This window comes from Coregonus clupeaformis, chromosome 40, assembly GCF_020615455.1.
Source record: "Coregonus clupeaformis isolate EN_2021a chromosome 40, ASM2061545v1, whole genome shotgun sequence".
In the NCBI taxonomy this organism is placed as follows: Eukaryota; Metazoa; Chordata; class Actinopteri; order Salmoniformes; family Salmonidae; genus Coregonus; species Coregonus clupeaformis.
In genome coordinates this window covers 31,197,435-31,225,121 of record NC_059231.1, presented here as the reverse complement: position 1 = coordinate 31,225,121, position 27,687 = coordinate 31,197,435, and the positions used below count along the sequence as shown (strand labels likewise).

At 44.2% G+C, this 27,687-nt stretch overlaps 1 protein-coding gene across 1 annotated transcript in view; it reads left to right on the top strand.

The window, feature by feature from the left end:
- The window catches only part of LOC121551204 (Krueppel-like factor 12), a 70,531-nt gene extending 43,558 nt beyond the window's left edge, over nt 1–26,973 (top strand). Inside the window, exons 3-4 of the mRNA XM_045212127.1 lie at nt 17,272–17,429; nt 24,887–26,973. Of these exons, the coding sequence (XP_045068062.1) occupies nt 17,272–17,429; nt 24,887–25,068 (340 nt within the window). The 3' untranslated portion in view covers nt 25,069–26,973. The remainder of the gene's footprint in view (nt 1–17,271; nt 17,430–24,886) is intronic.
- The last annotated feature ends 714 nt before the right edge of the window (nt 26,974–27,687 follow it).

The following is a 27,687-nucleotide window of genomic DNA, read 5'->3' as shown; positions in this document are numbered from 1 at the left end:
TATTAGTTTGTAGCTCAAACGGTTCGGACCCTACAGACAGAAGTTGGCACATCAGCCTTACCGACTTCAGACGAGTCCTGTGGGGCTTGTAGAGCAAAACGGAGAACAACATTGTGTTCGTGAGAGTCTCATCTTTCAATAGAGTGGTCATAGAGTGGGACGCTACAGACGTTTTTGTGAGAAGACCAATTTTCGGGATATCTCCTGGCCTGAAAAACAGCGCTGTAGCTCTGTCACTTTAACCGCAGATGTGGAAGGGTGACATAGGCGGATGTGGAGGCTTGAGACACAGCCCATGCAAAGAACAGATATATCTAGCTTAAACTGATGGATTTTGATTAGATACACTCTTAAGGATTAATGTTGTAAATTGTGACTCGTTTCAGGAAACTAGGCGTATGTCCTTGGTCACTACTTCACAGGAGAGCCATTTGAACGTAAACTCTTTTTAAAAATCTAAATGTGCCTTCATAAAAAAACGTGTATGCCATCTGTAAATACGAATACAATTGTTAAATTACGAGCCTAGTTGGTTTAGCCACAGAAAAAGACAGCAACCTTCCCGCTAGCCATGATTGGCTGAGATAATGAGTGGGCTGGACATGCCGAGAGATGAGTTCGGATTGGTTTGCCATATAGCATGCTTCTGTCTATTTGAGCTGGTCAGTATGTGTAGGTAATCCTGTCTAGCGTGGCTTTTTTTTAAAATGTATTGCGTAGTAAAACTGCATAAGTGTTGCTCTCCACTTTCTGGAGGACCAAGTTTTGAAATCAGTGGAATTAGAGTATGATAGCTAAGGAGACGGAGAAAACACCTGTCTCCGGATTACATCTTCAATTACATTCACAAGAGAGTGAACATCTTTTGCAAATGAGGCCTGAACACTTGCTGTCTGATCATGGTGATACGTCCACTTGCTTCATCCAATGTACACCCCCTGGACAGGACTAGTCTAACGCAGGGCCTTTGTCATTTATCGTTAGTTTGTTGTTAATTTGATATTCATTAGCTAGCTGGCTAATGTCAGGAGCCATATTTAGAGGTGAAATATGGCTCTTGACATTAGTCAGCTAGTTAAAACATTTGTGGGTCCGATTTGTAAAAATATTAAGATTAGTCAATCAGTTTACACCTCCAGGTGTGAACTACACTCACCTTTAAGTCTAAAATAATGAGGGGTTTGGAAAATAGTGGTACCATTGGTGGCCATTTTGAAATATGGCTGCCATGCTCCCCAGGGGCCAAATCAAATCTTGGGTGGCTCCATATCTACATCTTCTCAGGGTCCATACACCTACCTCTGTTTCAAATGTGGTGCCTTTATCTCAAAACAGTCCTTCTGAATTGTGAAATAATGATACAGTTAACAGCCATTTTGAAAAATGGCTGCCACGGCCCCCTAGGGGACAGATCTGGGTTGGCTCCATATCTAAATATCTTCAGGGTACATCAATCTACCTCCGTGCCAAAAGTGTTGCTTTTATCACAAAATGTTCCAGATTTTTCAGTTTCGGCGCCCCACTACTGGCATTTATATAATGTAAAAGTATCAGTACCTACAAAAGCCCCTTCAAAATCTGTAATCTAAACAGAATTACAACCTGAAACCATCCTTCATCCTCTGTTGTAAAATCTGTCTGATTCATAGCGTCCTAAATTATATCATAATCATGGAATCACTTTGTGATGAAGTCAGAATGTAAACATCCTCCTCCTCTCTCTTGCTGGATGCCTCTGCGCTCCGAGTGTTTCCACTGTAAATCTTCTCTTCTCTGTCTTCTCTCCTCTTCTCCTCTCATCCCAAGATCTCCAATTCTCTCTTTCCCCACAGGTGTATTTTCTGGATGTTTTTGAGTTGCTGTAATTTTTGGAGTACAGTAGGCTTCTCAATTTTTCCTTTAGGTAGCTAACTTCTGAAGTTACTTTTGTGCTAGTAATATCAAGCAAATCTTCTGAAGTTGTCACGATCGTTGAGAGACGGGTCAGACCAAGGTGCAGCGTGAAAAGCGTACATGTTTATTTAACTCAATAAACATAAACAAAACAAGAAACAACGTAATGTGAAGTCCTCAGGCTAAACACATACAAGCCTAACACAGAACAAGATCCCACAACTAAGGTAGGCAAACAGGCTACTTAAGTATGATCCCCAATCAGAGACAATGAGCGACAGCTGCCTCTGATTGGGAATCACACCCGGCCAAACCTAGAAATACACATCTAGAATCTAAACATAGAAATACTAACATAGATCCTCACGCCCTGACCAAACCAACTAAAGACAACCGGCCTCTCAAGGCCAGGGCGTGACAGTACCCCCCCCAAAGGTGCGTACTAACCTGACTCATTAGGGGAGGGTCCGGGTGGGCATTCAGCTTCGGAGGCGGATCCGGCTCCGGGCGTGACGACCTCTCCCTCTCTGCCTCCCCGTTGCACCCCTGGTCTGGTCTGGACCTCGGCGCGATGCTTCCCCTCTCCTTCCTCCCACGATGCACCAAGCCCTGTCTGGACCCTGGTGTGGGAGACCCCGAACCTGGAGAGGGGCTGACGTCTAGGCCTGGATCGGCAATCCTCCCGCGATGCACCAAGCCCTGTCTGGACCCTGGAGAGGGGCTGACTTCTGGGTCTGAAGTGGAGTCGCTGACCGGAGCTGAACTGGATCCCGGTGGAGCGGACTTCTCTGACCCCGGAGTGGAGGAGCTGACCGGTGCTGGATCAGGCACCGGTGGAACGGGCACGGGCCGTGCCGGACTGGGAACACGCAACACTGGTCTGGTGCGAGGAGCAGGAACGAGCTGGGCCAGACTGGAGACACGCACCTCAGGTCTGGTGCGAGGAGCAGGCACGGGCCAGACTGGGGACACGCACCACTGGTCTGGTGCGAGGAGCAGGCATGGGCTGTACCGGACTGGGAACACGCACCACTGGCTTGGTGCGAGGTGCAGGCACGGGCCGGGCCGGACTGGAGACACACACCACTGGTCTGGTGCGAGGAGCAGGAACGGGCCAGACTGGGGACTTGGGCTTCCTCTTCGGCCGGCATCGTTGATGTCACCGTTGATCCTGTCCTACCCGGGCTTCCTCCTTTAATGCCTTACCATAACAGACGGCCTCCTCCTCTGTTATTTTCCCCCAACCGAGGAGAACATCTACCAACGTAGCCTCCCGTTGAGTACCAGGCGTTTGCTCCTTCTGGGAATGCTGCTTGATCCTTTTGTGGTGGGATGTTCTGTCACGATCATTGAGAGACGGGTCAGACCAAGGTGCAGCGTGAAAAGCATACATGTTTATTCAACTCAATAAACATAAACAAAACAAGAAACAACGTAACGTGAAGTCCTCAGGCTAAACACATACAAGCCTAACACGGAACAAGATCCCACAAGTAAGGTAGGCAAACAGGCTACTTAAGTATGATCCCCAATCAGAGACAACGAGCGACAGCTGCCTCTGATTGGGAATCACACCCGGCCAAACCTAGAAATACACATCTAGAATCTAAACATAGAAATACTAACATAGATCCTCACGCCCTGACCAAACCAACTAAAGACAACCGGCCTCTCAAGGCCAGGGTGTGACAGAAGTTGAGAACAAAATTCGTAGTATTGCAAACAAGAAGAATGATATTGAAAGCAAAACATAAACTTCAAAAGTATTGAGAGCCCAAAAATATATATTGCAAGGAAATAATTTAAAAATGCGAGAACAAATGAGTTATAAATGAATGCAGGAAAAAATAAAATCAATGATAAGGCGATTGCGAACTTTGCTTGCAATTTTCCCTATCTTTGGTTATATTACCCTGGCTTTTGCTTTTGCTTGCTTTTTTGCTGTTGCAAGTTTTTTGTGATATTTGTTCCAGCAGCATAGCACGCTGCATTCCACTGCTGGTTTGCCTCTGAAGCTAACCAAGGTTGGTCCCTGGATGGGAGACCAGATGTTCTTGGAAGTGGTGTTGGAGGGCCAGTTGGGGGCACTCTTCCCTCTGGTCTTAAGATCAGCTAGTACCCCTATGTGGGGTGCTAGCTGATGTGTGGTGAGTGTTCTGGCATCAACCAAGTGGGTGCCACACATTGGTGTGTGCTGTGCATCACCCAAGTGGGTGCCACATGTTAGTGGTGGATAAGGTTACTATGTAGAAAATTGCTTTGAGTGTGTAAGTAGAAAGGCCCCATATCAATCCATGTAGGTGGGGTTTAGATGGCAGCGTAGATTATGCATCTCTGTTGGTCAACCAGTTTTGTAGCGATAGTTAAGCTTTATGTTACGATAAGTGAGAGTCAGTTTAACATCCCATCCAAAAGACCATAAGGAAGAGTGCCCCCTACTGTCACACCTACAACCTTTCTAGCAACATCTGATCTCCCATCCAGGGACTGACCAGGACCAACCTTGCTTAGTTTTAGAAGCAAACCAGCAGTGGGATGCAGGGTGCTATGCTACTGGAATGCATGTGCTAACTTGCAACTGAAAAAGAAAGTCAGCAAAAGCAAACACCAGGGAAACGTAAACAAAGATAAGAGAAATAGCAGGCACATTCCTTATTTTTTATTTTATTTATTTCACCTTTATTTAACCAGGTAAGCCAGTTGAGAACAAGTTCTCATTTACAACTGCGACCTGGCCAAGATAAAGCAAAGCAGTGCGATAAAAACAACAACACAGAGTTACATATGGGGTAAAAAAAACAAAGTAAAATAATACAACAGAAAATATATATATACAGTGTGTGCAAATGTAGCAAGTTATGGAGGTAAGGCAATAAATAGGCTATAGTGCAAAATAATTACAATTAGTATTAACACTGGAATGCTAGATGTGCAAGAGATTATGTGTAAATACAGATACTGGGGTGCAAAAGAGCAAAATAAATAACAATATAGGGATGAGGTAGTTGGGTGGGCTAATTTCAGATGGGCTGTGTACATGTGCAGTGATCGGTAAGGTGCTCTGACAACTGATGCTTAAAGTTAGTGAGGGAGATAAGAGTCTCCAGCTTCAGAGATTTTTGCAATTCGTTCCAGTCATTGGCAGCAGAGAACTGGAAGGAATGGCGGCCAAAGGAGGTGTTGGCTTTGGGAATGACCAGTGAGATATACCTGCTGGAGCGCAGACTACGGGTGGGTGCTGCTATGGTGACCAATGAGCTAAGATAAGGCGGGGATTTGCCTAGCAGTGATTTATAGATGGCCTGGAGCCAGTGGGTTTGACGACGAACATGTAGTGAGGACCAGCCAACAAGAGCGTACAGGTCACAGTGGTGGGTAGTGTATGGGGCTTTGGAGACAAAACGGATGGCACTGTGATAGACTACATCCAATTTGCTGAGTAGAGTGTTGGAGGCTAATTTGTAAATGACATCGCCGAAGTCAAGGATCGGTAGGATAGTCAGTTTTACGAGGGCATGTTTGGCAGCATGAGTGAAGGAGGCTTTGTTGCGAAATAGGAAGCCGATTCTAGATTTAACTTTGGATTGGAGATTCTTAATGTGAGTCTGGAAGGAGAGTTTACAGTCTAACCAGACACCTAGGTATTTGTAGTTGTCCACATACTCTAGGTCAGACCCGTCGAGAGTGGTGATTCTAGTCGGGTGGGCGGGTGCCAGCAGCGTTCGATTGAAGAGCATGCATTTAGTTTTACTAGTGTTTAAGAGCAGTTGGAGGCTACTGAAGGAGTGTTGTATGGCATTGAAGCTCGTTTGGAGGTTTGTTAACACAGTGTCCAATGAAGGGCCAGATGTATACAAAATGGTGTCATCTGCGTAGAGGTGGATCTGAGAGTCACCAGCAGCAAGAGCGACATCATTGATATACACGGAGAAAAGAGTCGGCCCAAGAATTGAACCCTGTGGCACCCCCATAGAGACTGCCATAGCTCCAGACAACAGGCCCTCCGATTTGACACATTGAACTCTATCTGAGAAGTAGTTGGTGAACCAGGCGAGGCAGTCATTTGAGAAACCAAGGCTATTTAGTCTGCCAATAAGAATGCGGTGGTTGACAGAGTCGAAAGCCTTGGCCAGGTCGATGAAGACGGCTGCACAGTACTGTCTATTTTCGATCGCGGTTATAATATCGTTTAGGACCTTGAGCGTGGCTGAAGTGCACCCATGACCAGCTCGGAAACCGGATTGCATAGCGGAGAAGGTACGGTGGGATTCGAAATGGTCGGTGATCTGTTTGTTAACTTGGCTTTCAAATACTTTCGAAAGGCAGGGCAGGATGGATATAGGTCTGTAACAGTTTGGATCTAGAGTGTCGCCCCCTTTGAAGAGGGGGATGACTGCGGCAGCTTTCCAATCTCTGGGGATCTCAGACGTTATGAAAGAGAGGTTGAACAGGCTAGTAATAGGGGTTGCGACAATTTCGGCGGCTAGTTTTAGAAAGAACGGGTCCAGATTGTCTAGCCCAGCTGATTTGTAGGGGTCCAGAATTTGCAGCTCTTTCAGAACATCAGCTGTCTGAATTTGTGTGAAGGAGAAGCGGGGGGTGGGGGGGGGGGCATGGGCAAGTTGCAGCGGAGGGTGCAGAGTTGGTGGCCGGGGTAATGGTAGCCAGGTGGAAAGCATGGCCAGCCGTAGCAAAATGCTTGTTGAAATTCTTGATTATTGTAGATTTATCAGTGGTGATAGTGTTTCCTAGCCTCAGTGCAGTGGGCAGCTGGGAGGAAGTGCTCTTATTCTCCATGGACTTTACAGTGTCCCAAAACTTTTTGGAGTTAGTGCTACAGGATGCAAATTTCTGTTTGAAAAAGTTAGCCTTTGCTTTCCTGACTGCTTGTGTATATTGGTTCCTAACTTCCCTGAAAAGTTGCATATCGCGGGGGCTATTTGATGCTAATGCAGTACGCCACAGGATGTTTTTGTGCTGGTCAAGGGCAGTCAAGTCTGAGGAGAACCAGGGGCTATATCTGTTCTTAGTTCTGTATTTTTTAAATGGGGCATGTTTATTTAAGATTGAGAGGAAATTACTTTTAAAGAACAACCAGGCATCCTCTACTGACGGAATGAGATCTATATCCATCCAGGATACCTGGGCCAGGTCAATTATGAAGGCCTGCTCGCTAAAGTGTTTTAGGGAGCGTTTAACAGTGATGAGGGGTTGTCACGCTCTGGCTCCGGGACTGTGTAGTTTGAGCCAGGGTGTATTCATTTGGTTGTGTTGGGTATAGGGTGTGTTCATTTGGTTGTGTTTGGTTTTGGTTGTAGTGTCTTGTCTCGTCATGTGACTCCCAATCGGAGGTAACGAGTGTCAGCTGTCGGCTCGTTATCTCTGATTGGGAGCCATATTTAAACTGTCAGTGTTCACCTTAGGGTTGTGGGTTTTTGTTCCGTTTCAGTCTTTGTACTGTGGACTTCACTATCCGTCATTGTTTATTGTTTTCTCGTTCAGTGCACTTTAACTTTAATAAAGTCATGTTCGCTACAAACGCTGCGCTTTGGTCCACTCCTTCCGTAGACGGTCGTGACAGAAAAACCCACCACAAAAGGACCAAGCAGCGTATACAGGAACACCCGCAGGAGAGAACGCTGGTGGATGTCCTCCTCGGCTGGGGACATATTACGCAGGAGGAGGCCGTCCGGTACCGGAGGGCGATGAAGGGGGAGAACCTGGCAGGAGAGGAGCAACGGCGTCAGCAGGGCCATCGTCGGAAGGACGAGAGGCACCCCCAATAATTTTTTAGGGGGGGGCACACGGCATGGGCGACTGGGCAGCAGGAGGCTGCCACAGGGAGATGTGGAGAGAAGGCTATCGGATTACGGGAGCCATTGGCGAGTAGAGGGAGGGAAGTTGTTGTGGCACGGCGTGAGAGACTGATGTGTGTTACCAGTCCGGTCCGGCCCGTTCCTGATCCCCAGTTAAGGCCAGTGGTGTGTGTTCCCGGTACGGACCGGCCTGTTCCTACTCCACGCACCAAGCCCACGGTGTGCGTCGCCAGTCCAGCCCGGCCTGTTCCTGCTCCACGCACTAAACCTACGGTGTGCGTCGCCAGCCCAGCCCGGCCGGTTCCTGCTCCACGCACTAAACCTACGGTGTGCGTCGCCAGCCCAGCCCGGCCTGTTCCTGCTCCACGCACCAAGCCTACGGTGTGCGTCGACAGCCCTGCCCGGCCTGTTCCTGCTCCACGCACTAAACCTACGGTGTGCGTCGCCAGCCCAGCCCGGCCTGTTCCTGCTCCACGCACTAAACCCCACGGTGTGCATCGCCAGCCCTGCCCGGCCTGTTCCTGCTCTACGCACCAAGCCTACGGTGTGCGTCGACAGCCCTGCCCGGCCTGTTCCTGCTCTACGCACCAAGCCTACGGTGTGCGTCGACAGCCCTGCCCGGCCTGTTCCTGCTCTACGCACCAAGTCTACGGTGTGCGTCGCCAGCCCGGTCCGGCCTGTTCCTGCTCCACGCACCAAGTCTACGGTGTGCGTCGACAGCCCTGCCCGGCCTGTCCCTGCTCCACGCACCAAGCCAGGGGTACGAGTCGTCGGCCTGGTCCAGCCCGTTCCTGCTACTCGCACCAAGCCAAGGGTGCGAGTCGTCAGCCTGGTTCAGCTCGTCCCTGCTACTCGCACCAAGCCAAGGGTGCGAGTCGTCAGCCTGGTCCAGCCCGTTCCTGCTACTCGCACCAAGCCAGGGAGTACAGTCGGTCGGCCTGGTCCAGCCCGTTCCTGCTACTCGCACCAAGCCAAGGGTGCGAGTCGTCAGCCTGGTTCAGCTCGTCCCTGCTACTCGCACCAAGCCAAGGGTGCGAGCCGTCAGCCTGATCCAGCCCATTCCTGCTACTCGCACCAAGCCAGGGATGCGAGTCTTCAGCCTGGTGAGGCCTGAAGCACTTTTAAAGAACAACCAGGCATCCTCTACTGACGGTATGAGGTCAATATCCATCCAGGATACCCGTGCCAGGTCAATTAGAAAGGCCTGCTTGCTGAAGTGTTTTAGGGAGTGTTTGACAGTGATGAGGGGTGGTCGTTTGACCGCGGACCCATTACGGACGCAGGCAATGAGGCAGTGATCGCTGAGATCCTGGTTGAAGACAGCGGAGGTGTATTTAGAGGGTAAATTAGTCAGGATGATATCTATGAGGGTGCCCATGTTTACGGATTTAGGGTTGTACCTGGTAGGTTCCTTGATAATTTGTGTGAGATTGAGGGCATCTAGTTTGGATTGTAGGATGGCCGGGGTGTTAAGCATATCCCAATTTAGGTCACCAAGCAGTACGAACTCTGAGGATAAATGGGGGGCAATCAATTCACATATGGTGTCCAGGGCACAGCTGGGGGCTGAGGGGGGTCTGTAGCAAGCGGCAACAGTGAGAGACTTATTTCTGGAAAGGTGGATTTTTAGAAGTAGAAGCTCAAACTGTTTGGGCACAGACCTGGATAGTATGATAGAGCTCTGCAGGCTATCTCTACAGTAGATTGCAACTCCACCCCCTTTGGCAGTTATATCTAGACGGAAAATGTTATAGTTGGGGATGGAAATTTCAGAATTTTTGGTGGCCTTCCTAAGCCAGGATTCAGACACTGCTAGAACATCAGGGTTGGCGGAGTGTGCTAACGCAGTGAATAACTCAAACTTAGGAAGTAGACTTCTGATATTTACGTGCAAGAAACCAAGACTTTTGCGATTACAGAAGCCGTTTTTCCTATTTTGTTGCATTACAACCTGTAGTTTAAATGGATTTTTATTTGGATTTCATGTAATGGACATACACAAAATAGTCAAAATTTGTGAAGTGAAATGAAAAAAGAAGTTTTTTCAAACAATTCTAAAAAATTAATAACGGAAAAGTGGTGCGTGCATATGTGTTCACCCCCTTTGCTATGAAGCCCCTAAATAAGATCTGGTGCAACCAATTACCTTCAGAAGTCACATAATTAGGTAAATAAAGTCCACCTGTGTGCAATAAGTGTCACATGATCTGTCACATGATCTCAGTATATATACAGTGGGGGAAAAAAGTATTTAGTCAGCCACCAATTGTGCAAGTTCTCCCACTTAAAAAGATGAGAGAGGCCTGTAATTTTCATCATAGGTACACGTCAACTATGACAGACAAATTGAGATTTTTTTTTCAAGAAAATCACATTGTAGGATTTTTTATGAATTTATTTGCAAATTATGGTGGAAAATAAGTATTTTGTCACCTACAAACAAGCAAGATTTCTGGCACTCACAGACCTGTAACTTCTTCTTTAAGAGGCTCCTCTGTCCTCCACTCGTTACCTGTATTAATGGCACCTGTTTGAACTTGTTATCAGTATAAAAGACACCTGTGCAAATTATGGTGGAAAATAAGTATTTGGTCAATAACAAAAGTTTCTCAATACTTTGTTGTATACCCTTTGTTGGCAATGACACAGATCAAACGTTTTCTGTAAGTCTTCACAAGGTTTTCACACACTGTTGCTGGTATTTTGGCCCATTCCTCCATGCAGATCTCCTCTAGAGCAGTGATGTTTTGGGGCTGTCGCTGGGCAACACAGACTTTCAACTCCCTCCAAAGATCTTCTATGGGGTTGCGATCTGGAGACTGGCTAGGCCACTCCAGGACCTTGAAATGCTTCTTACGAAGCCACTCCTTCGTTGCCCGGGCGGTGTGTTTGGGATCATTGTCATGCTGAAAGACCCAGCCACGTTTCATCTTCAATGCCCTTGCTGATGGAAGGAGGTTTTCACTCAAAATCTCACGATACATGGCCCCATTCATTCTTTCCTTTACACGGATCAGTCGTCCTGGTCCCTTTGCAGAAAAACAGCCCCAAAGCATGATGTTTCCACCCCCATGCTTCACAGTAGGTATGGTGTTCTTTGGATGCAACTCAGCATTCTTTGTCCTCCAAACACGACGAGTTGAGTTTTTACCAAAAAGTTCTATTTTGGTTTCATCTGACCATATTACATTCTCCCAATCCTCTTCTGGATCATCCAAATGCACTCTAGCAAACTTCAGACGGGCCTGGACATGTACTGGCTTAAGCAGGGGTCACGTCAGGCACTGCAGGATTTGAGTCCCTGGCGGCGTAGTGTGTTACTTATGGTAGGCTTTGTTACTTTGGTCCCAGCTCTCTGCAGGTCATTCACTAGGTCCCCCCGTGTGGTTCTGGGATATTTGCTCACCAATCTTGTGATCATTTTGACCCCACGGGGTGAGATCTTGCGTGGAGCCCCAGATCGAGGGAGATTATCAGTGGTCTTGTATGTCTTCCATTTCCTAATAATTGCTCCCACAGTAATTTCTTCAAACCAAGCTGCTTACCTATTGCAGATTCAGTCTTCCCAGCCTGGTGCAGGTCTACAATTTTGTTTCTGGTGTCCTTTGACAGCTCTTTGGTCTTGGCCATAGTGGAGTTTGGAGTGTGACTGTTTGAGGTTGTGGACAGGTGTCTTTTATACTGATAACAAGTTCAAACAGGTGCCATTAATACAGGTAACGAGTGGAGGACAGAGGAGCCTCTTAAAGAAGAAGTTACAGGTCTGTGAGAGCCAGAAATCTTGCTTGTTTGTAGGTGACCAAATACTTATTTTCCACCATATTTTGCAAATAAATTCATTAAAAATCCTACAATGTGATTTTCTGGAGAAAACAAATCTCAATTTGTCTGTCTTAGTTGACGTGTACCTATGCTGAAAATTACAGGCCTCTCTCATCTTTTTAAGTGGGAGAACTTGCACAATTGGTGGCTGACTAAATATTTTTTCCCCATTGTATACCTGTTCTTAAAGGCCCCAGAGTCTGCAACACCACTAAGCAAGCGGCACCATGAAGACCAAGGAGCTCTCCAAACAGGTCAGGGACAAAGTTGTGGAGAAGTACAGATCAGGGTTGGGTTATAAAAAAATATCTGAAACTTAGTCTTATTTCTTGTTTGTTTCACAAAAAAAAATATTTTGCATCTTCAAAGTGGTAGGCATGTTGTGTAAATCAAATGATACAAACCCCCCAAAAATCTATTTTAATTCCAGGTTGTAAGGCAACAAGTGGGGTGAATACTTTCGCAATCCAATGTAACCTTTATTTAAGCAGGGAGTCATGCTGAGACCACAGTCTATTTTGCAGATGAGCCCTGTGAGGGAGGCATTTACTTTAATCGTGTTATCATAAAACATTTTTCAGTTGCTAGGTTTCCATCCAACTGGCAACAGATTTTCATGCGAATATTCTAGAAACATAAAAACAATATGTGCTTTTTCCCACCAGAGATGTGTTTCCATCAAATTGACTTGTGCAGATGAAAAGCTGTGCGTGATGACGTAGTGCACATAAAAATACTTTATTATTTTTATTTGTCAAACAGCAGCCAAGCATCGATGATCATGTCACCAGAATAAGACCCTCAATATTTATTGGAAAGGAGCATCAAGCTCATCACCTTGCACTTTCACCACCCTGTGAAGTTCATTATAATGTATTTAATCTGTAGCCTAATAAACTGCATGCTTCCCGATGAGTCGTAGTGGGAGGCTGTGCTTGATGACGTAGTACACATAAAAATACCTTTTGCAGTTAAATTCCCATGTACCAAAATAATTGAGTTAAATGGGTTTCCATCGCAATTTCAACTCTCTCACCAAATAAATTGCATTATATAGCGAGTGTGCCCAACCTGGTATTGGCACATGCGCTCTATCCAACATGTATAGCCTACATGATGAGATTACTTTGAACAAAAGAGCGAGATTATTTTTATTTGTCAAACAGCAGCCAAGCATCGATGGGGCGGCAGGTAGCTTAGTGGTTAAGAGCGTTGTGTGAGTAACCAAAAGGTCGCTGGTTCTAATCCCCAAGCTGACTAGGTGAAATATCTGTTGATGTGCCCTTGAGCAAGGCACTTAACCCTAATTGCTCCTGTAAGTCGCTCTGGATAAGAGCGTCTGCTAAATGACTAAAAATGTAAATCATGTCACCAGAATAAGACCCTCAATATTTATTGGAAAGGAGCATCAAGCTCATCACCTTGCACTTTCACCACCCTGTGAAGTTCATTATAATTTATTTAATCTGTAGCCTAATAAACTGCATGCTTCCCGATGAGTCGTAGTGGAAGGACCACACAACATGTTCACCTGGAGAAGATTGACCCCAAGAGACACGTGTTATGATGAGCCTCTGTTGGCTGTCATGGACAAAGTGGATTCTTTTTTATTCTGTAATAAAAAAATAAAATTGTAATTTAAAAAAACATTGTCCATGACAGGACTCCAAGTTTACTTCGATATGATGGTTATTATATCAATATTTGCGCATAAAAGAGTTTCCACCAACATTTCTCGCATAATTCATTTTACCGACATAAAAAGATCCCACATTTGGAAAGTTTACCCCAAAAAAGTATATTTCCATCAGGACTCTCATAACATTATTTTATCCGACATGTACTTCACTCGCATAAAAAGGTTGGCTGGAAACCTGGTTACTGTTTAAAAAATGTTAGCCTCAATTTACAATGAATTTGTTCTCGCATTTCAAAATTATTTCCTTGCAATATTTTTTTTGGCTTTTGATACTTTTGGGTTTATGTTTTTCTTTCAATATCATTATTTTTGTTTGCAATGCTAAGAATTCTGTTCTCGACATCAGCGGTTTTACTTGATAATAATGGCACAAAAGTAACTCCATACTAACTCAAATATACATCATTTTGAGTAGGTTAATCAGTTTCATCTGAGTATGTGTTGACTATGGGTGACTACACAGTTTATGCAGGTTTGCCAATAGTTAAACCTTAATTGTGCAATATTTGTGCTGTTGTGTGGCACACTCTCAGCTTTCTCTTTGCTCAGTAGAAGTGGACATTTGGGGAAGAAAGAGAGAGGGGGAAGAACTGAAGTGAGAAAGAGAGAGAGGGGAAGTTAGTTTGAGCTACTGTGGTTGAGAGAGAGAGAGAGAGAGAGAGGGGTGTAGAGCGAGAGAGAGGTATCAGTATCATATCTGACCCAAGCGCTCATTTCCTGTGTGTGTGTACGCTGTCAATGTGTGTGTCCTTGTGTGGCATATCTGTGCATGTGTGTGTGTGTCAGTGAGACAGGAAGTGGGCTGTGGGTGGTGGAAACAGTTCACCGGAGGGCCTGTCTGGCCACGCCTCCTCTCTTCAACACCACCCAAAAGCACCCATCTGCTCCCCTCTCTCTCCTCCCCTGTCTTCTCTGTTTGCACCTCGTAACCTCTTTTCTTTTCCCATCCTCGAAAGAGCCCCTTTACGCACCCCTCCAGAAAAACAAAACCCCACAAAACTGCTTGTCTTGTTCCTTTTCTCCTTCCTTTTCCTAGCCCCCAACATCACAATCCCAAATATACTTTGGCTGCTCCTCTTTCTCCTGCATGACCCTCACCCCCCCTTCTCTTCTCCTCTAACTGTAACCCCCCAGTCCCCCCCCTCTCCTTTCCCTCACTGTACACCTACGACTCTCACTTCTCTGTCTGACCTCAGAGCTGTATGGGGAGAGAAAGAAAAGGCAATGTGGATATCCAGGTTGAAAATCATTAATGGAGAGAGACTAGGACCAGTGACATTCTACCCCACCCCCTTCTCCTCCCTCTCTTTTACCCCATCTCCCTCACTCTTTCCCTGCCTCAGCCCCACCCCCAACACACACACGTTGGCAGTTGACACTGTGTGGATTCTGAATGTGGGAGGATTAAAAAATGTGTCCTTGCCGTGTGTGTGTGTGTGTGTGTGTTTGTGAGCAAGGGCACATGCCTTTTCCTGAATATACAGTACCAGTCAAAAGTTTGGACACACCTACTCATTCAAGGGTTTTTCTTCATTTTTACTATTTTCTACATTGTAGAATAATAGTGAAGACATCAAAACTATGAAATAACACCTATGGAATCATGTAGTAACCAAAAAAGTGTTAAACTAAATATATTTTATATTTGAGATTCTTCAAAGTAGCCACCATTTTCCTTGATGACAGCTTTGCACACTCTTGCAAGCCTACCCCTTTTTCCTCCAAACATAATGATGGTCATTATGGCCAAACAGTTATATTTTTGTTTCATCAGACCAGAGGACATTTCTCCAAAAAGTACGATATTTGTCCCCATGTGCAGTTGCAAACCGTAGTCTGGCTTTTTTATGGCGGTTTTGGAGCAGTGGCTTCTTCCTTGCTGAGCGGCCTTTCAGGTTATGTCGATATAGGACTTGTTTTACTGTGGATATAGATACTTTTGTACCTGTTTTCTCCAACATCTTCACAAGGTCCTTTGCTGTTGTTCTGGGATTGATTTGCACTTTTCGCACCAAAGTACGTTCATCTCTAGGAGACAGAACGTGTCTCCTTCCTGAGCGGTATGACGGCTGCGTGGTCGCATGGTGTTTATACTTGCGTACTATTGTTTGTAGAGATTAACGTGGTACCTTCAGGCGTTTGGAAATTGCTCCCAAGGATGAACCAGACTTGTGGAGGTCTACAAAAAAAAATTCTGAGGTCTTGGCTGATTTCTTTTGATTTTCCCATGATGTCAAGCAAAGAGGCACTGCGTTTTAAGGTAGGCCTTGAAATACATCCACAGGTACACCTCCAATTGACTCAAATGATGTCAATTAGCCTATCAGAAGCTTCAAAAGCCATGACATCATTTTCTGGAATTTTCCAAGCTGTTTAAAGGCACCGTCAACTTAGTGTATGTAAACTTCTGACCCACTGGAATTGTGATACAGTGAATTATAAGTGAAATAATCTGTCTGTAAACAATTGTTGGAAAAATTACTTGTAATGCACAAAGTAGATGTCCTAACCAACTTGCTAAAATTATAGTTTGTTAATAAGAAATGTGTGGAGTGGTTGAAAAACGAGTTTTAATGACTAAGTGTATGTAAACTTCCGACTTCAACTGTAAACATACACCTTATGGAACAACAGGGACTGTGAGTGCTTTAATATGTTTGGACCCCAGGAAGAGTAGCTGCTGCCTTGGCAATAACCAACCTAATAAATGCTACCTAATTAAAACAAAATACAAATACAGTACGTGATGAGGCAAAAAGGGTCAATGCAGATAGTCCGGGTAGCTATTTAGCAGTGTGTGTGTGTGTGTGTGTGTGTGTGTGTAAGGTCACGCATGTGTGTGCAACATGACCGTAGCATTGTGTTAGTAGAGTGACTGTTTAGTATGCAAGCTAAGCGGACCTGCCACCACTGCTAACCATTACTGGAAGCACATTTTTCTGATGGCACATGTCAATACTGTCTGCATTTCCCAACACACACACACTCTAGCTAGTTGCTTTATTGTGATAAATTGTGTACTCAATGTATTGACTACTAATTTGAAAGGAAATGCTACGGAAAATGTTATTGATGACATAGACAACTCAACAGTCATTATGTTTATTGAACTCCATGGAGAAAATAAATATGAAACTGTCTTCAGATGATTGATCAATCTATAGGAATGGTCAAAATAACAGTCTTACCCAATCCAGTTTCCTGTGCCGTCCCACTGGGCACACACTGGTTGAATTAACGTTGTTCCCACTTCATTTCAACAAAATGACGTTGAACCAAGGTGGAATAGACGTTGAATTGAGGTCTGTGCCCAGTGGGTTGTGGTGGTTTCTACCAAGGTGCAAGATCACCATCTAAAGGCCATTGAAATATTTTAACAATATATCTGAATGAACATGTTTCACACATGTTGTGAAATGTGATCTTGAATCTATTTCCTAGTATTTCTATTGGAGTAATTGGAGCTTGGTTGAAAGGTATGTGCTGTCTGGGATCCTTGGGATGTCCCTACCCCATTGAAGTTGACATGTAAAATGGTTAAGGTAAGGGTTAATGTTAGGGTTAGATAAAGGTTGTGGTTATGGTTAGGGTAAGGGTAAGGATAAGGGTAGGGGTTAAGGTTAAAGTTTAGGGTAGGGACGTCCAAGGATCCCGGATAGCACTGACCTTGGATGAAATGTGTCATACATTACAAACAAGTGCTAGGCTTTTTTTAAGGATACGTGTACATGTGTAGCCAACAAGACGGAAAAGACCTTGAAGGGAAAATTACCCAAAATATAAAAACAAGTTTTTAGTTTGTTTTTGAGTCTACGTTCTCCACCATATGTTGAGTAGATACTCCAATATGCATTATCAGAAATCTGCTTGCCTCAATATAATGGCACTATTGATGGAATTACGGTAGTCAATGAATACACAGTAAAGATGTCATGTTGGGGTTTGCTCATTGCTACAGTTAATAATATCCAAATTAGTAATATAAATGAAAGATGATGAAGATGATCCTCTAATGATCCACCATTTCCTCTCTTGTTGCAGTTCCATGTCACCATTCAGTATTGAGAGCATACGCCGCCCCCGGAGGTCAGAGTCGCCCGACTCCAAGAAGAGACGCATCCACAGGTGTGACTTTGAGGGCTGCAATAAGGTCTACACCAAGAGCTCCCATCTAAAAGCACACCGGAGGACGCACACTGGTCAGTGGCTTCACCAACACATTACAGTTCTCTTCATCAATTAAAGGCTAGGTCTCTTCCTGAATAATAATGTATTCCGTAGCGCTAATATGCATGGAAAGTCAATACACATGGAAGATGCTTCACAAAAGCTTTAAACACAACAAGCAACCTGGACTTAGGGATAGACGGTACATAGTATAAGTAAATCCGGGAGACTCCAATTAGTACGATATGTTATGTTTCGTATGGTATGTATTCATTTGTGGATGTCCATTATCCATTTCGTATGATACAGTATGTTATGAATTACAATTCAGATGATATGTTACAAATTGCAATTTGTACAAGATTTTACGAATTGCAATTCATACAATACGTTAAGAATTTGCTAAATGTGTGATATGTTACGAATTCCAATTTGTTGTTGCTAACGTTAGCTAGGTGGCTAATGCTAATGTTAGTTAGGTGGCTAAGGTTAAGGGTTAGGGTTACGGTTACGGGTTAAGTTTAGGCTTAAGGTTAGGGTTAAAGTTAGGTTTATGAGTTAGGTTAAAGGGCTATGGTTAGGGTTAGCTAAGATGCTAAGTACTTGCAAAATAGCTAAAAAGTAGTAAGTAGTTGCAAAGTTCCTAATTAGCTAAAATGCTAAAGTTGTCCGTGATGAGATTCGAACATGCAAACATTTGGTTGCTAGTCGTTCACATTATACTCCTGCACATCCACTCCAACCACCCTACTTTTATTGTTTTTGCCTTAAGTAACCTTCTGTGTTATGTAACCATACCAAACATAACATGTCATACTAATTGGAGTGTCCCGGATTTACATATACTATGATAAGTGTAGTCTATGAGAGCACCTGATGTGTGTCTGACGAACTGCGGCTTCTCTTGCTGTTTCAACATGCATAATCAGCTTGCCCAACGACTTGACTTTGAGCCATTCAGAGAGCATGAAAGAAGCAACAATGAGAAGGAGAAAAGAGGGTACTTTTTCTATACTGGTAACATCGACCCCCTTACATCATCAACCAATTAGTTCATTTACATTACATTTACATTTACGTCATTTAGCAGACGCTCTTATCCAGAGCGACTTACAAATTGGTGCATTCACCTTATGATAGCCAGTGTGACAACCACTTTACCATTTTTTAAATATATTTTTCTAATTTTTCAATAGTTTTTTAGAGTATATTTTTAATCTTCATTTGTATTATATATATTGTTTTTGTTATTTTATTTGTTATTAGTGTTTTTTTTCACTTTTTTATTTATTTGATTTCTAATTATCATTATTATTTTTTTATTTTTTTGTGGGGGTGGGGTAGAATGATTACTTTTATACTATCGCAGGTATTCCTTAAAGAGGTAGGGTTTCAAGTGTCTCTGGAAGGTGGTCAGTGACTCTGCTGTCCTGGCGTCGTGAGGGAGCTTGTTCCACCATTGGGGTGCCAGAGCAGCGAACAGTTTTGACTGGGCTGAGCGGGAACTGTGCTTCTGCAGAGGTAGGGGGACCAGCAGGCCAGAGGTGGAAGAACGCAATAACCTCGTTTGGGTGTAGGGACTGATCAGAGCCTGAAGGTAAGGAGGTGCCGTTCCCCTGACAGCTCCGTAGGAAAGCACTATGGTCTTGTAGCAGATGCGAGCTTCAACTGGAACCCAGTGGAGTGTGCGGAGGAGCGGGGTGACGTAAGAGAACTTGGGAAGGTTGAACACCAGACGGGCTGCAGCGTTTTGGATGAGTTGTAGGGGTTTAATGGCACAGGCAGGGAGTCCAGCCAACAGCGAGTTGCAGTAATCCAGACGGGAGATGACAAGTGCCAGGATTATGACCTCTGCCGCTTCCTGTGTAAGGTAGGGTCGTACTCTGCGAATGTTGTAGAGCATGAACCTACAGGATCGGGTCACCGCTTTGATGTTAGCGGAGAACGACAGGGTGTTGACCAGGGTCACACCAAGGTTCTTTGCACTCTGGGAGGAGGACACAACGGAGTTGTCAACCATGATGGCGAGATCATGGAGCGGGCAGTCCATCCCCGGGAGGAAAAGCAGCTCCGTCTTGCCGAGGTTCAGCTTGAGGTGGTGATCCGACATCCACACTGACATGTCTGCCAGACATGCAGAGATGCGATTCGCCACCTGGTTATCAGAAGGGGGAAAGGAGAAGATTAGTTGTGTGTCGTCTGCGTAGCAATGATAGGAGAGGCCATGTGAGGATATGACAGAGCCAAGTGACTTGGTGTATAGAGAGAATAGGAGAGGGCCTAGAACTGAGCCCTGGGGGACACCAGTGGTGAGAGCACATGGTGCGGAGACAGATTCTCGCCACGCCACCTGGTAGGAGCGACCTGTCAGGTAGGACGCAATCCAAGAGTGAGCCGCGCCGGAGATGTCCAACTCGGAGAGGGTGGAGAGGAGGATCTGATGGTTCACAGTATCAAAGGCAGCAGATAGGTCTAGAAGGATGAGAGCAGAGGAGAAAGAGTTAGCTTTAGCAGTGCGGAGAGCCTCCGTGACACAGAGAAGAGCAGTCTCAGTTGAATGACCAGTCTTGAAACCTGACTGGTTTGGATCAAGAAGGTCATTCTGAGAGAGATAGCAGGAGAGTTGGCTATAGACGGCACGCTCAAGAGTTTTGAAGAGAAAATAAAGAAGGGATACTGGTCTGTAGTTGTTGACATCGGAGGGATCAAGTGTAGGTTTTTTGAGGAGGGGTGCAACTCTCGCTTTCTTGAAGATGGAAGGGACATAGCCAGCGGTCAAGGATGAGTTGATGAGTGAGGTGAGGTAAGGGAGAAGGTCTCCGGGAATGGTCTGGAGAAGAGAGGAGGGGATAGGGTAGGGCAGTGTGAGCAGATTTCATCTGGAGAGAGAGGGGAGAAAGAAGTCAAAGCATAGGGTAGGACAGTGTGAGCAGGACCAGCGGTGTCATTTGACTTAATAAATGAGGATCGGATCTCGTCAACCTAGTAGACAATTAGTAGGCAATGCCTACTCATAATTGGTTGAAATCACACAATGCACACCGATGATGTCATTGGAAACACTTATGTTCCTCTATCTTTTTTACTACAAAACATAGAAATGCGACAATTTCACATATGTTGATGTTGGGGTGGTGCTGGAGATGATAAAGATGAAGTTGAAAAATTTAGAAATGTAACTTTAACTAAAACAATACATCTGCAAGTTTTTTCTAGAGCAATTCCTAGTTACATATTGCACATCTAGCTAAGGAGTTTTGTGCATGAAGGAGCATTATTTTTAGTTTACAAATGTTTTATATTGTAAGTTTGACAACAATGTGCACAAAACTTGTCCATTAGCTAGATAGCTAGCTTGCTAACTGAGTCAGTCAAACGAATGGGATGGTAACCAGCAATAATGCTAAACACTAGCTAAATGCTTCCTCCATAAGCTAGCTATCTAGCCACTGTAGCTAGTAACACACCAAGGATACTGATGGCTAAGGTATTTAGCACCTCTGACAAGCATGTCGGCAGTCAAAATCACCAACTAGTGAAGCAGCTATTCTGCCAAAAGCAGTGCTGGACAGAGTGAGCTCTAGCCAACTTTATTCCATGTTTACGTCAAGTCAGGAACTCGTAAATACGTCCTTCCTACTGGGAAAAATGCACGTGGATGCCCCTCCAACTCAGAATTATGACTAGGAAACTCGGGTATGATCTCGGGACCCCGATCTTTCCCACATGATGAACTCTGACGTCATGCACCACAGAAAATGTCAACAACCATGGCCACAATTTTGTCTGTCAATGGTGAGAATGGCTCTTGTGTTCCTTCCGAGTTCCGAGCATATGAACTCTACAAGTCGTTCCTCCGAAGTAGACAAGTCGTTCCTCCGATTACTCCGACATGACGTGATCATGGCATTATACTGCTAGTGCCAGTTTGCTAGCTTGCTAGCTAGCTAAATCGTTAGCATCATCATTCGGTAGCGCAACATATAAACTAGAAATTTGGCTAGATGGCACTGGCAGTATGGGATAGTGGAGAGTGAATTCAATTATTTCGTCAACATCTTGCTAGCTAGTGGTTATCTAGTTGTGGCCATCTAGCTATCAACAGGGCTTCTAGCTAGCAACATTAACGCAGCTAGCTAACATTGGCTATATAGCAACATGGTCCTACTACGTGCCAATGGAAACAAAGCTTAAGATAGCACCACTACTGCCACCTTCTGGTCTGGAGTATTTTAACAAGTCTATAATGTTTTATTTTATTTTGTTATGACAGATTATGAAGGCTTTTGTTTTGTTTAATACTTTGTGAATGAACTGTTAGCTACAAATATATATTTTTAAATGTTATTAGATTTTAATTTTTGTAATTGTCACATGCTTTGTAAACTAACAGTGGAATGCTTACTTACAGGTCATTATCCAACAATGCAGAGTTAAAGATAAAACATGTAATAAACAAATACAAATAGTGACACAAGGCATAAGTGTGAATAAGTGAATAACGAATAACAATAACTAGTAAAAGTAACATGGCTATATACAGGGAGTATCAGTACCGAGTCAATGTGTAGGGGTACGAGGTAATTGAGGTAGCTATGTACATATACTGTAGGTTGGGGTAAAGTGACTAGGCAACAGGATAAATAATAGACAGTAGCAGCAGTGTATGTGGTGAGTGTGAAAGTGTGTGTGTGTGTTTGAGTGTGTGTGTGTGGCGTCAGTATACATGTGTGTGCATGTTATGTGTGTGTGGGTGTATGTAGTGTGTGTGTGTATGTGTGTGTCGGGGTGTCAGTGTAAGTATGAGTGAGTGTGTGGGTAGCATCCAGTGTGTGTGCAGAGAGTTAGTGCAAGAGAGTTAGTGCAAAAAAGGGCCAATGCATGTAGTCCGGGTAGCCATTTGATGAGCTATTTAGCAGTCTTGTTTAGCAGTCTTATGGCTTCGTGGTAGAAGCTGTTCAAGGTCCTGTTAGATCCAGACTTGGTGCACTGATACCGCTTGCCGTGCGGTAGCAGAGAGAACAGTCTATGGCTTGGGTGGCTGGATTCGTTGAAAATGTTTTGGCCCTTCCACTGACACAGCCTGGTACAGAGGTCCTGGATGACCGTACTCACCACCCTCTGTAGCGCCTTGCGGTCGGGTGTCTTGCAGTTGCCGTACCAAGCGGTGATGTAGGCAATCAAGTTGCGCACAATGGTGCAGCTGTATAACTTTTTGAGGATCTGAGGGCCCATGCCAAATCTTTTCAGCCTCTTGAGGGGGAAGAGGTGCTGTCGTGCCCTCTTCACAGCTGTGTGGTTGTGTGTGGACCATGTTAATTCCTTATGGATGTGGATACATAGGAACTTGAAGCTCTCGACCTGCTCCACTACAGCCCCATCAATGTGGATGGGGGTGTGCTTGCCTCTCCGTTTCTTGTAGTCCACGATCAGCTCCTTTTGTCTTGCTGACGTTGAGGGAGAAGTTGTTATCCTGGCACCACACTGCCATCTCTGACCTCCTCCTCCGCCATGAACGGTTGATGATCTGAGCTACAGTGACGGGAAAAAAGTATTTGATCCCCTGCTGATGTTGTACGTTTGCCCATTGACAAAGAAATGATCAGTCTATCATTTTAATGGTAGGTTTATTTGAACAGTGAGAGACTGAATAACAACAAAAAAATCCAGAAAAACGCATGTCAAAAATGTTATAAATTGATTTGCATTTTATTGAGGGAAATACGTATTCGACCCCCTCTCAATCAGAAAGATTTCTGGCTCCCAGGTGTCTTTTATACAGGTAACGAGCTGAGATTAGGAGCACACTCTTAAAGGGAGTGCTCCTAATCTCAGCTTGTTACCTGTATAAAAGACACCTGTCCACAGAAGCAATCAATCAATCAGATTCCAAACTCTCCACCATGGCCAAGACCAAAGAGCACTCCAAGGATGTCAGGGACAAGATTGTAGACCTACACATGGCTGGAATGGGCTACTAGACTATCGCCAACCAGCTTGGTGAGAAGGTGACAACAGTTGGTGCGATTATTCGCAAATGGAAGAAACACAAAATAACTGTCAATCTCCCTCTGCCTGGGGCTCCATGCAAGATCTCACCTCGTGGAGTTGCAATGATCATGAGAACGGTGAGGAATCAGCCCAGAACTACACAGGAGGATCTTGTCAATGATCTCAAGGCAGCTGGGACCATAGTCACCAAGAAAACAATTGGTAACACACTACGCCGTGAAGGACAGAAATCCTGCAGCGCCCGCAAGGTCCCCCTGCTCAAGAAAGCACATATACAGGCCCGTCTGAAGTTTGCCAATGAACATCTGAATGATTCAGAGGAGAACTGGGTGAAAGTGTTGTGGTCAGATGGGACCAAAATCGAGCTCTTTGCCTTCAACTCAACTCACCGTGTTTGGAGGAGGAGGAATGCTGCCTATGACCCCAAGAACACCATCCCCACCGTCAAACATGGAGGTGGAAACATTATGCTTTGGGGGTGTTTTTCTGCTAAGGGGACAGGACAACTTCACCGCATCAAAGGGACGATGGACGGGGCCATGTACCGTCACATCTTGGGTGAGAACCTATTTTCCTCAGCCAGGGCATTGAAAATGGGTCGTGGATGGGTATTCCAGCATGACAATGACCCAAAACACACAGCCAAGGCAACAAAGTAGTGGCTCAAGAAGAAGCACATTAAGGTCCTGGAGTGGCCTAGCCAGTCTCCAGACCTTAATCCCATAGAAAATCTGTGGAGGGAGCTGAAGGTTCGAGTTGCCAAACGTCAGGCTCGAAACCTTAATGACTTGGAGAAGATCTGCAAAGAGGAGTGGGACAAAATCCCTCCTGAGATGTGTGCAAACCTGGTAGCCAACTACAAGAAATGTCTGACCTCTGTGATTGCCAACAAGGGTTTTGCCACCAAGTACTAAATCATGTTTTGCAGAGGGGTCAAATACTTATTTCCTTCATTAAAATAGAAAAATCAATTCATAACATTTTTGACATGCGTTTTTCTAGATTTATTTTTTGTTATTCTGTCTCTCACTGTTCAAATAAACCTACCATTAAAATTATAGACTGATCATGTCTTTGTCAGTGGGCAAACGTACAAAATCCGCAGGGGATCAAATACTTTTTCCCTCACTGTATATATAAATGTAAATAAAGTTACTGCTGACATAGTCAGAGCTGCTAAGTACCTTGGCCATCAATATCCTTGGTGTGTTTTTAGCTTAACTGTGGGGTGACACAATTAACTTATTTACAGTTAATTAACCACTGCAAATCTCTTTGTTAGCAAGCACTGTCTCCAAAACTGCAAGCTGTCTCAGTAATGTTTACTTTTTTATGTTTGTGATGTCTCCACTTTCCGTTTTAGAAGAAAAATATCAATCATTAGGCAATACAAAAATGCATGCACATGAATTGTATGTTGCGAAAGTCACTGCTTTACCAAGTCTCTGTTTCTGTCTGTTTGTGTTGACCTGTCCAGGTGAGAAGCCATACAAATGCACCTGGGATGGCTGCACGTGGAAGTTTGCCCGCTCTGACGAGCTGACACGCCACTACCGTAAACACACAGGTGTCAAACCCTTCAAGTGTGCGGACTGTGACCGCAGCTTCTCGCGCTCAGACCACCTGGCCCTGCACCGACGGAGACACATGCTAGTATGATACAGTTGCAGGGTGATGATGTCATCAGAAGGAGCATATACACACACTTACACACACACATCGCCGCCAGGGGAGCAGTGTCTCTCCCTCAATGTGATTCAGCTGGACTGGACACACACCGCCGTCTGTCTGCGAGGCGGTGGGAAGAGCGGAATAAAATGCACAGAAAGGCGTCTGTCTGTCCACAGAGAAAAAAAACAGGGTCAGTTCTGGATCCTCAGTGACTGAGGAGGGTCGGAACTGGAAAATGCTCTTTTATTATCATTTTTGAATTTTGAGTTTTAACGTAAACCTGTCTTTATTCCCAGCACTGTTCTTAGATGGTTTCACTTTGGAGTTTTTCTCGGAAGGAGTTATGCTCTTCTTCGTTCATTTGGACGGGAATCGTAATTGCAACCGTTCTTCTTGGTGTTTTGTTTTGATTATATTGTTCAAAATGGCTGCTTTTCTCGCGTCTATAATGTGAAAGAACTCGGAGGATTTGATGGCTGGATGAATGGATGGAAGGGCTGTGTGCATGTGTGTTTTTGAAGTATAGGGCAAACCTTGGCCAATTGAATAAACAGACACAGATTCTGGTTCGTCCATGGAGAGTATTGTTTCCCAGTTCCTTCCATACAGCAGCTCCCTGCCTCGCTGTGCTTCAGGACAACCGGCAGCAGAGGGCGCCATCCACTCATTGATTGTACCCATAAAAACTGGTTTGAGTGTTCTAGAGTCAGCATTCTAGAATGAGTTCTAGTACCAGTGTTCTAGATTCAGAAGCATCAGAAGCATCCCAGTGGGCCAGTGATATAGAAACTGTAAGGGGCGGAGTTAACTCCAACCCAATGTCAGCAAACCAGCAACTGAGATTAAAGAGTACAGTATATCCACAAACAGAGAGCATCAGCAACCTCACTTCTCGTTCACATCCACGCATATTGCAATACATACAGGTTTAGTATACATGTTTGTTGTTTTTGGTATTTGTTATTTTTTTTCTTCCAATGGTTCTTCTTAGCACACGACTTAACCACATTGCTGTTCATCACCTTAAGCTTCTTTGAAACTTTTTATTTAAAAAAAAAACTTTATTTGTGCATTTTGTGCTCTGATTAGCAATCAGTAAAGTGCAATCTCATTGGGTAAATATAGTTTCAATATCGAGACTTTTATTGTTTCTTGTTCATTATATCTTGCTGTGTATGCCTGCTTTGATCCATTTCACAAATAAAGATCAATCCACACCCCAATGTACAATGAACTTTAAAACAAATCAAATTAACATATCTGGTATGTGAAAACGACTTTGAAGCACCTTACAGATTCACACCTTATATGATGATTCCATAATGTTCAAGGATTTTGTTTTGTATCCCTGCTCTTTACAGTGAAAGGGATTGGCATTGTGATAATTTGTGTGTTAGTAGTCTAGAGCTAACACATCTTGGGTTTAGTTAATAATAATATAATATATGCCATTTAGCAGACGCTTTTATCCAAAGCAACTTACAGTCATGAGTGCATACATTTAGATCAGAGGGCTAACCCACTCGGTTACTTGAGTTCAATAGAAGAGCAATACATTCAGAGGAGGGAAATGTTCTTGTACCCTTGGTCTCGTTGCTGACGTCATACACAAATAAGTCCTCAATCACAGACAGATTTCTACCAGTGCCACTTCTTCGTTTCTACTCTATACTACACATTTCTATATTTCTACAGCACAATGTTCTAGGCAAGCTCACTTATTTTGGTTACCCCCTCCCTTTAAACTGTGTGGAAAATGTCACATTAATGATGGGTGGTTGAGGAGGAACAGGTTTTTCTAAATGTATCTATGACAGACCTACACTCTTAGAAGAAAGTGTTATCTAGAATCTAAAATGGTTCTTCGGCTGTCCCCATAGGAGAACCCTTTGAAAACCCCTTTTTGGTTCCAGGTAAAACCCTTTTGAGTTCCATGTAGAACCCTTTACACAGAGGGTTCTACATGGAACCCAAAAGAGTTCTACCTGGAACCAAAAAAGGTTCTACGTGGAACCAAAAAGGGTTCTCGTATGGGAAAAGCCTAATAAACTTTTGTAACAATTTTTTCTAAGTGTGTACAGTGCCAAAATGAAAAAATTAGGAGAAAAAAAAATGTGGCTCGACTTTCAATTACTTACAGCAATGACATCAACCACTTATATTTTGCATATTGTTTGACATCAACTGCAATTTACCAGTTAAAGACAATTTATCCAGCCGGTTGGAAAGAGATATCTATGGACATACAAATAGCACTACATAAACCTTTCTGAGATACATGAAAGAAATATCGTCAACTTTTGCTATCACAACGAAGTTATCAGATTTTCCTTTTTACGATAATTGGACATAGATCTGACCTTGTTCATCATTATCATAGCTATTCTCAACAGAATCCCACTTATATGATAATTGTATATGTTCAAAGTATTTTTGTAGTGCAGTACATAGAAATTAGAGTATGCTGAATGCTTACAGTTTCAGGAGCTCATTTCAGAAGGCCAGTAAGTTAAGATTTTGTCGAGTCAAGTGCTTATGGACAACGTTTTTGAGATTGCAGCATATGCTTAGTGATTTAATAACACACGCATACACCAGTGGTACTGT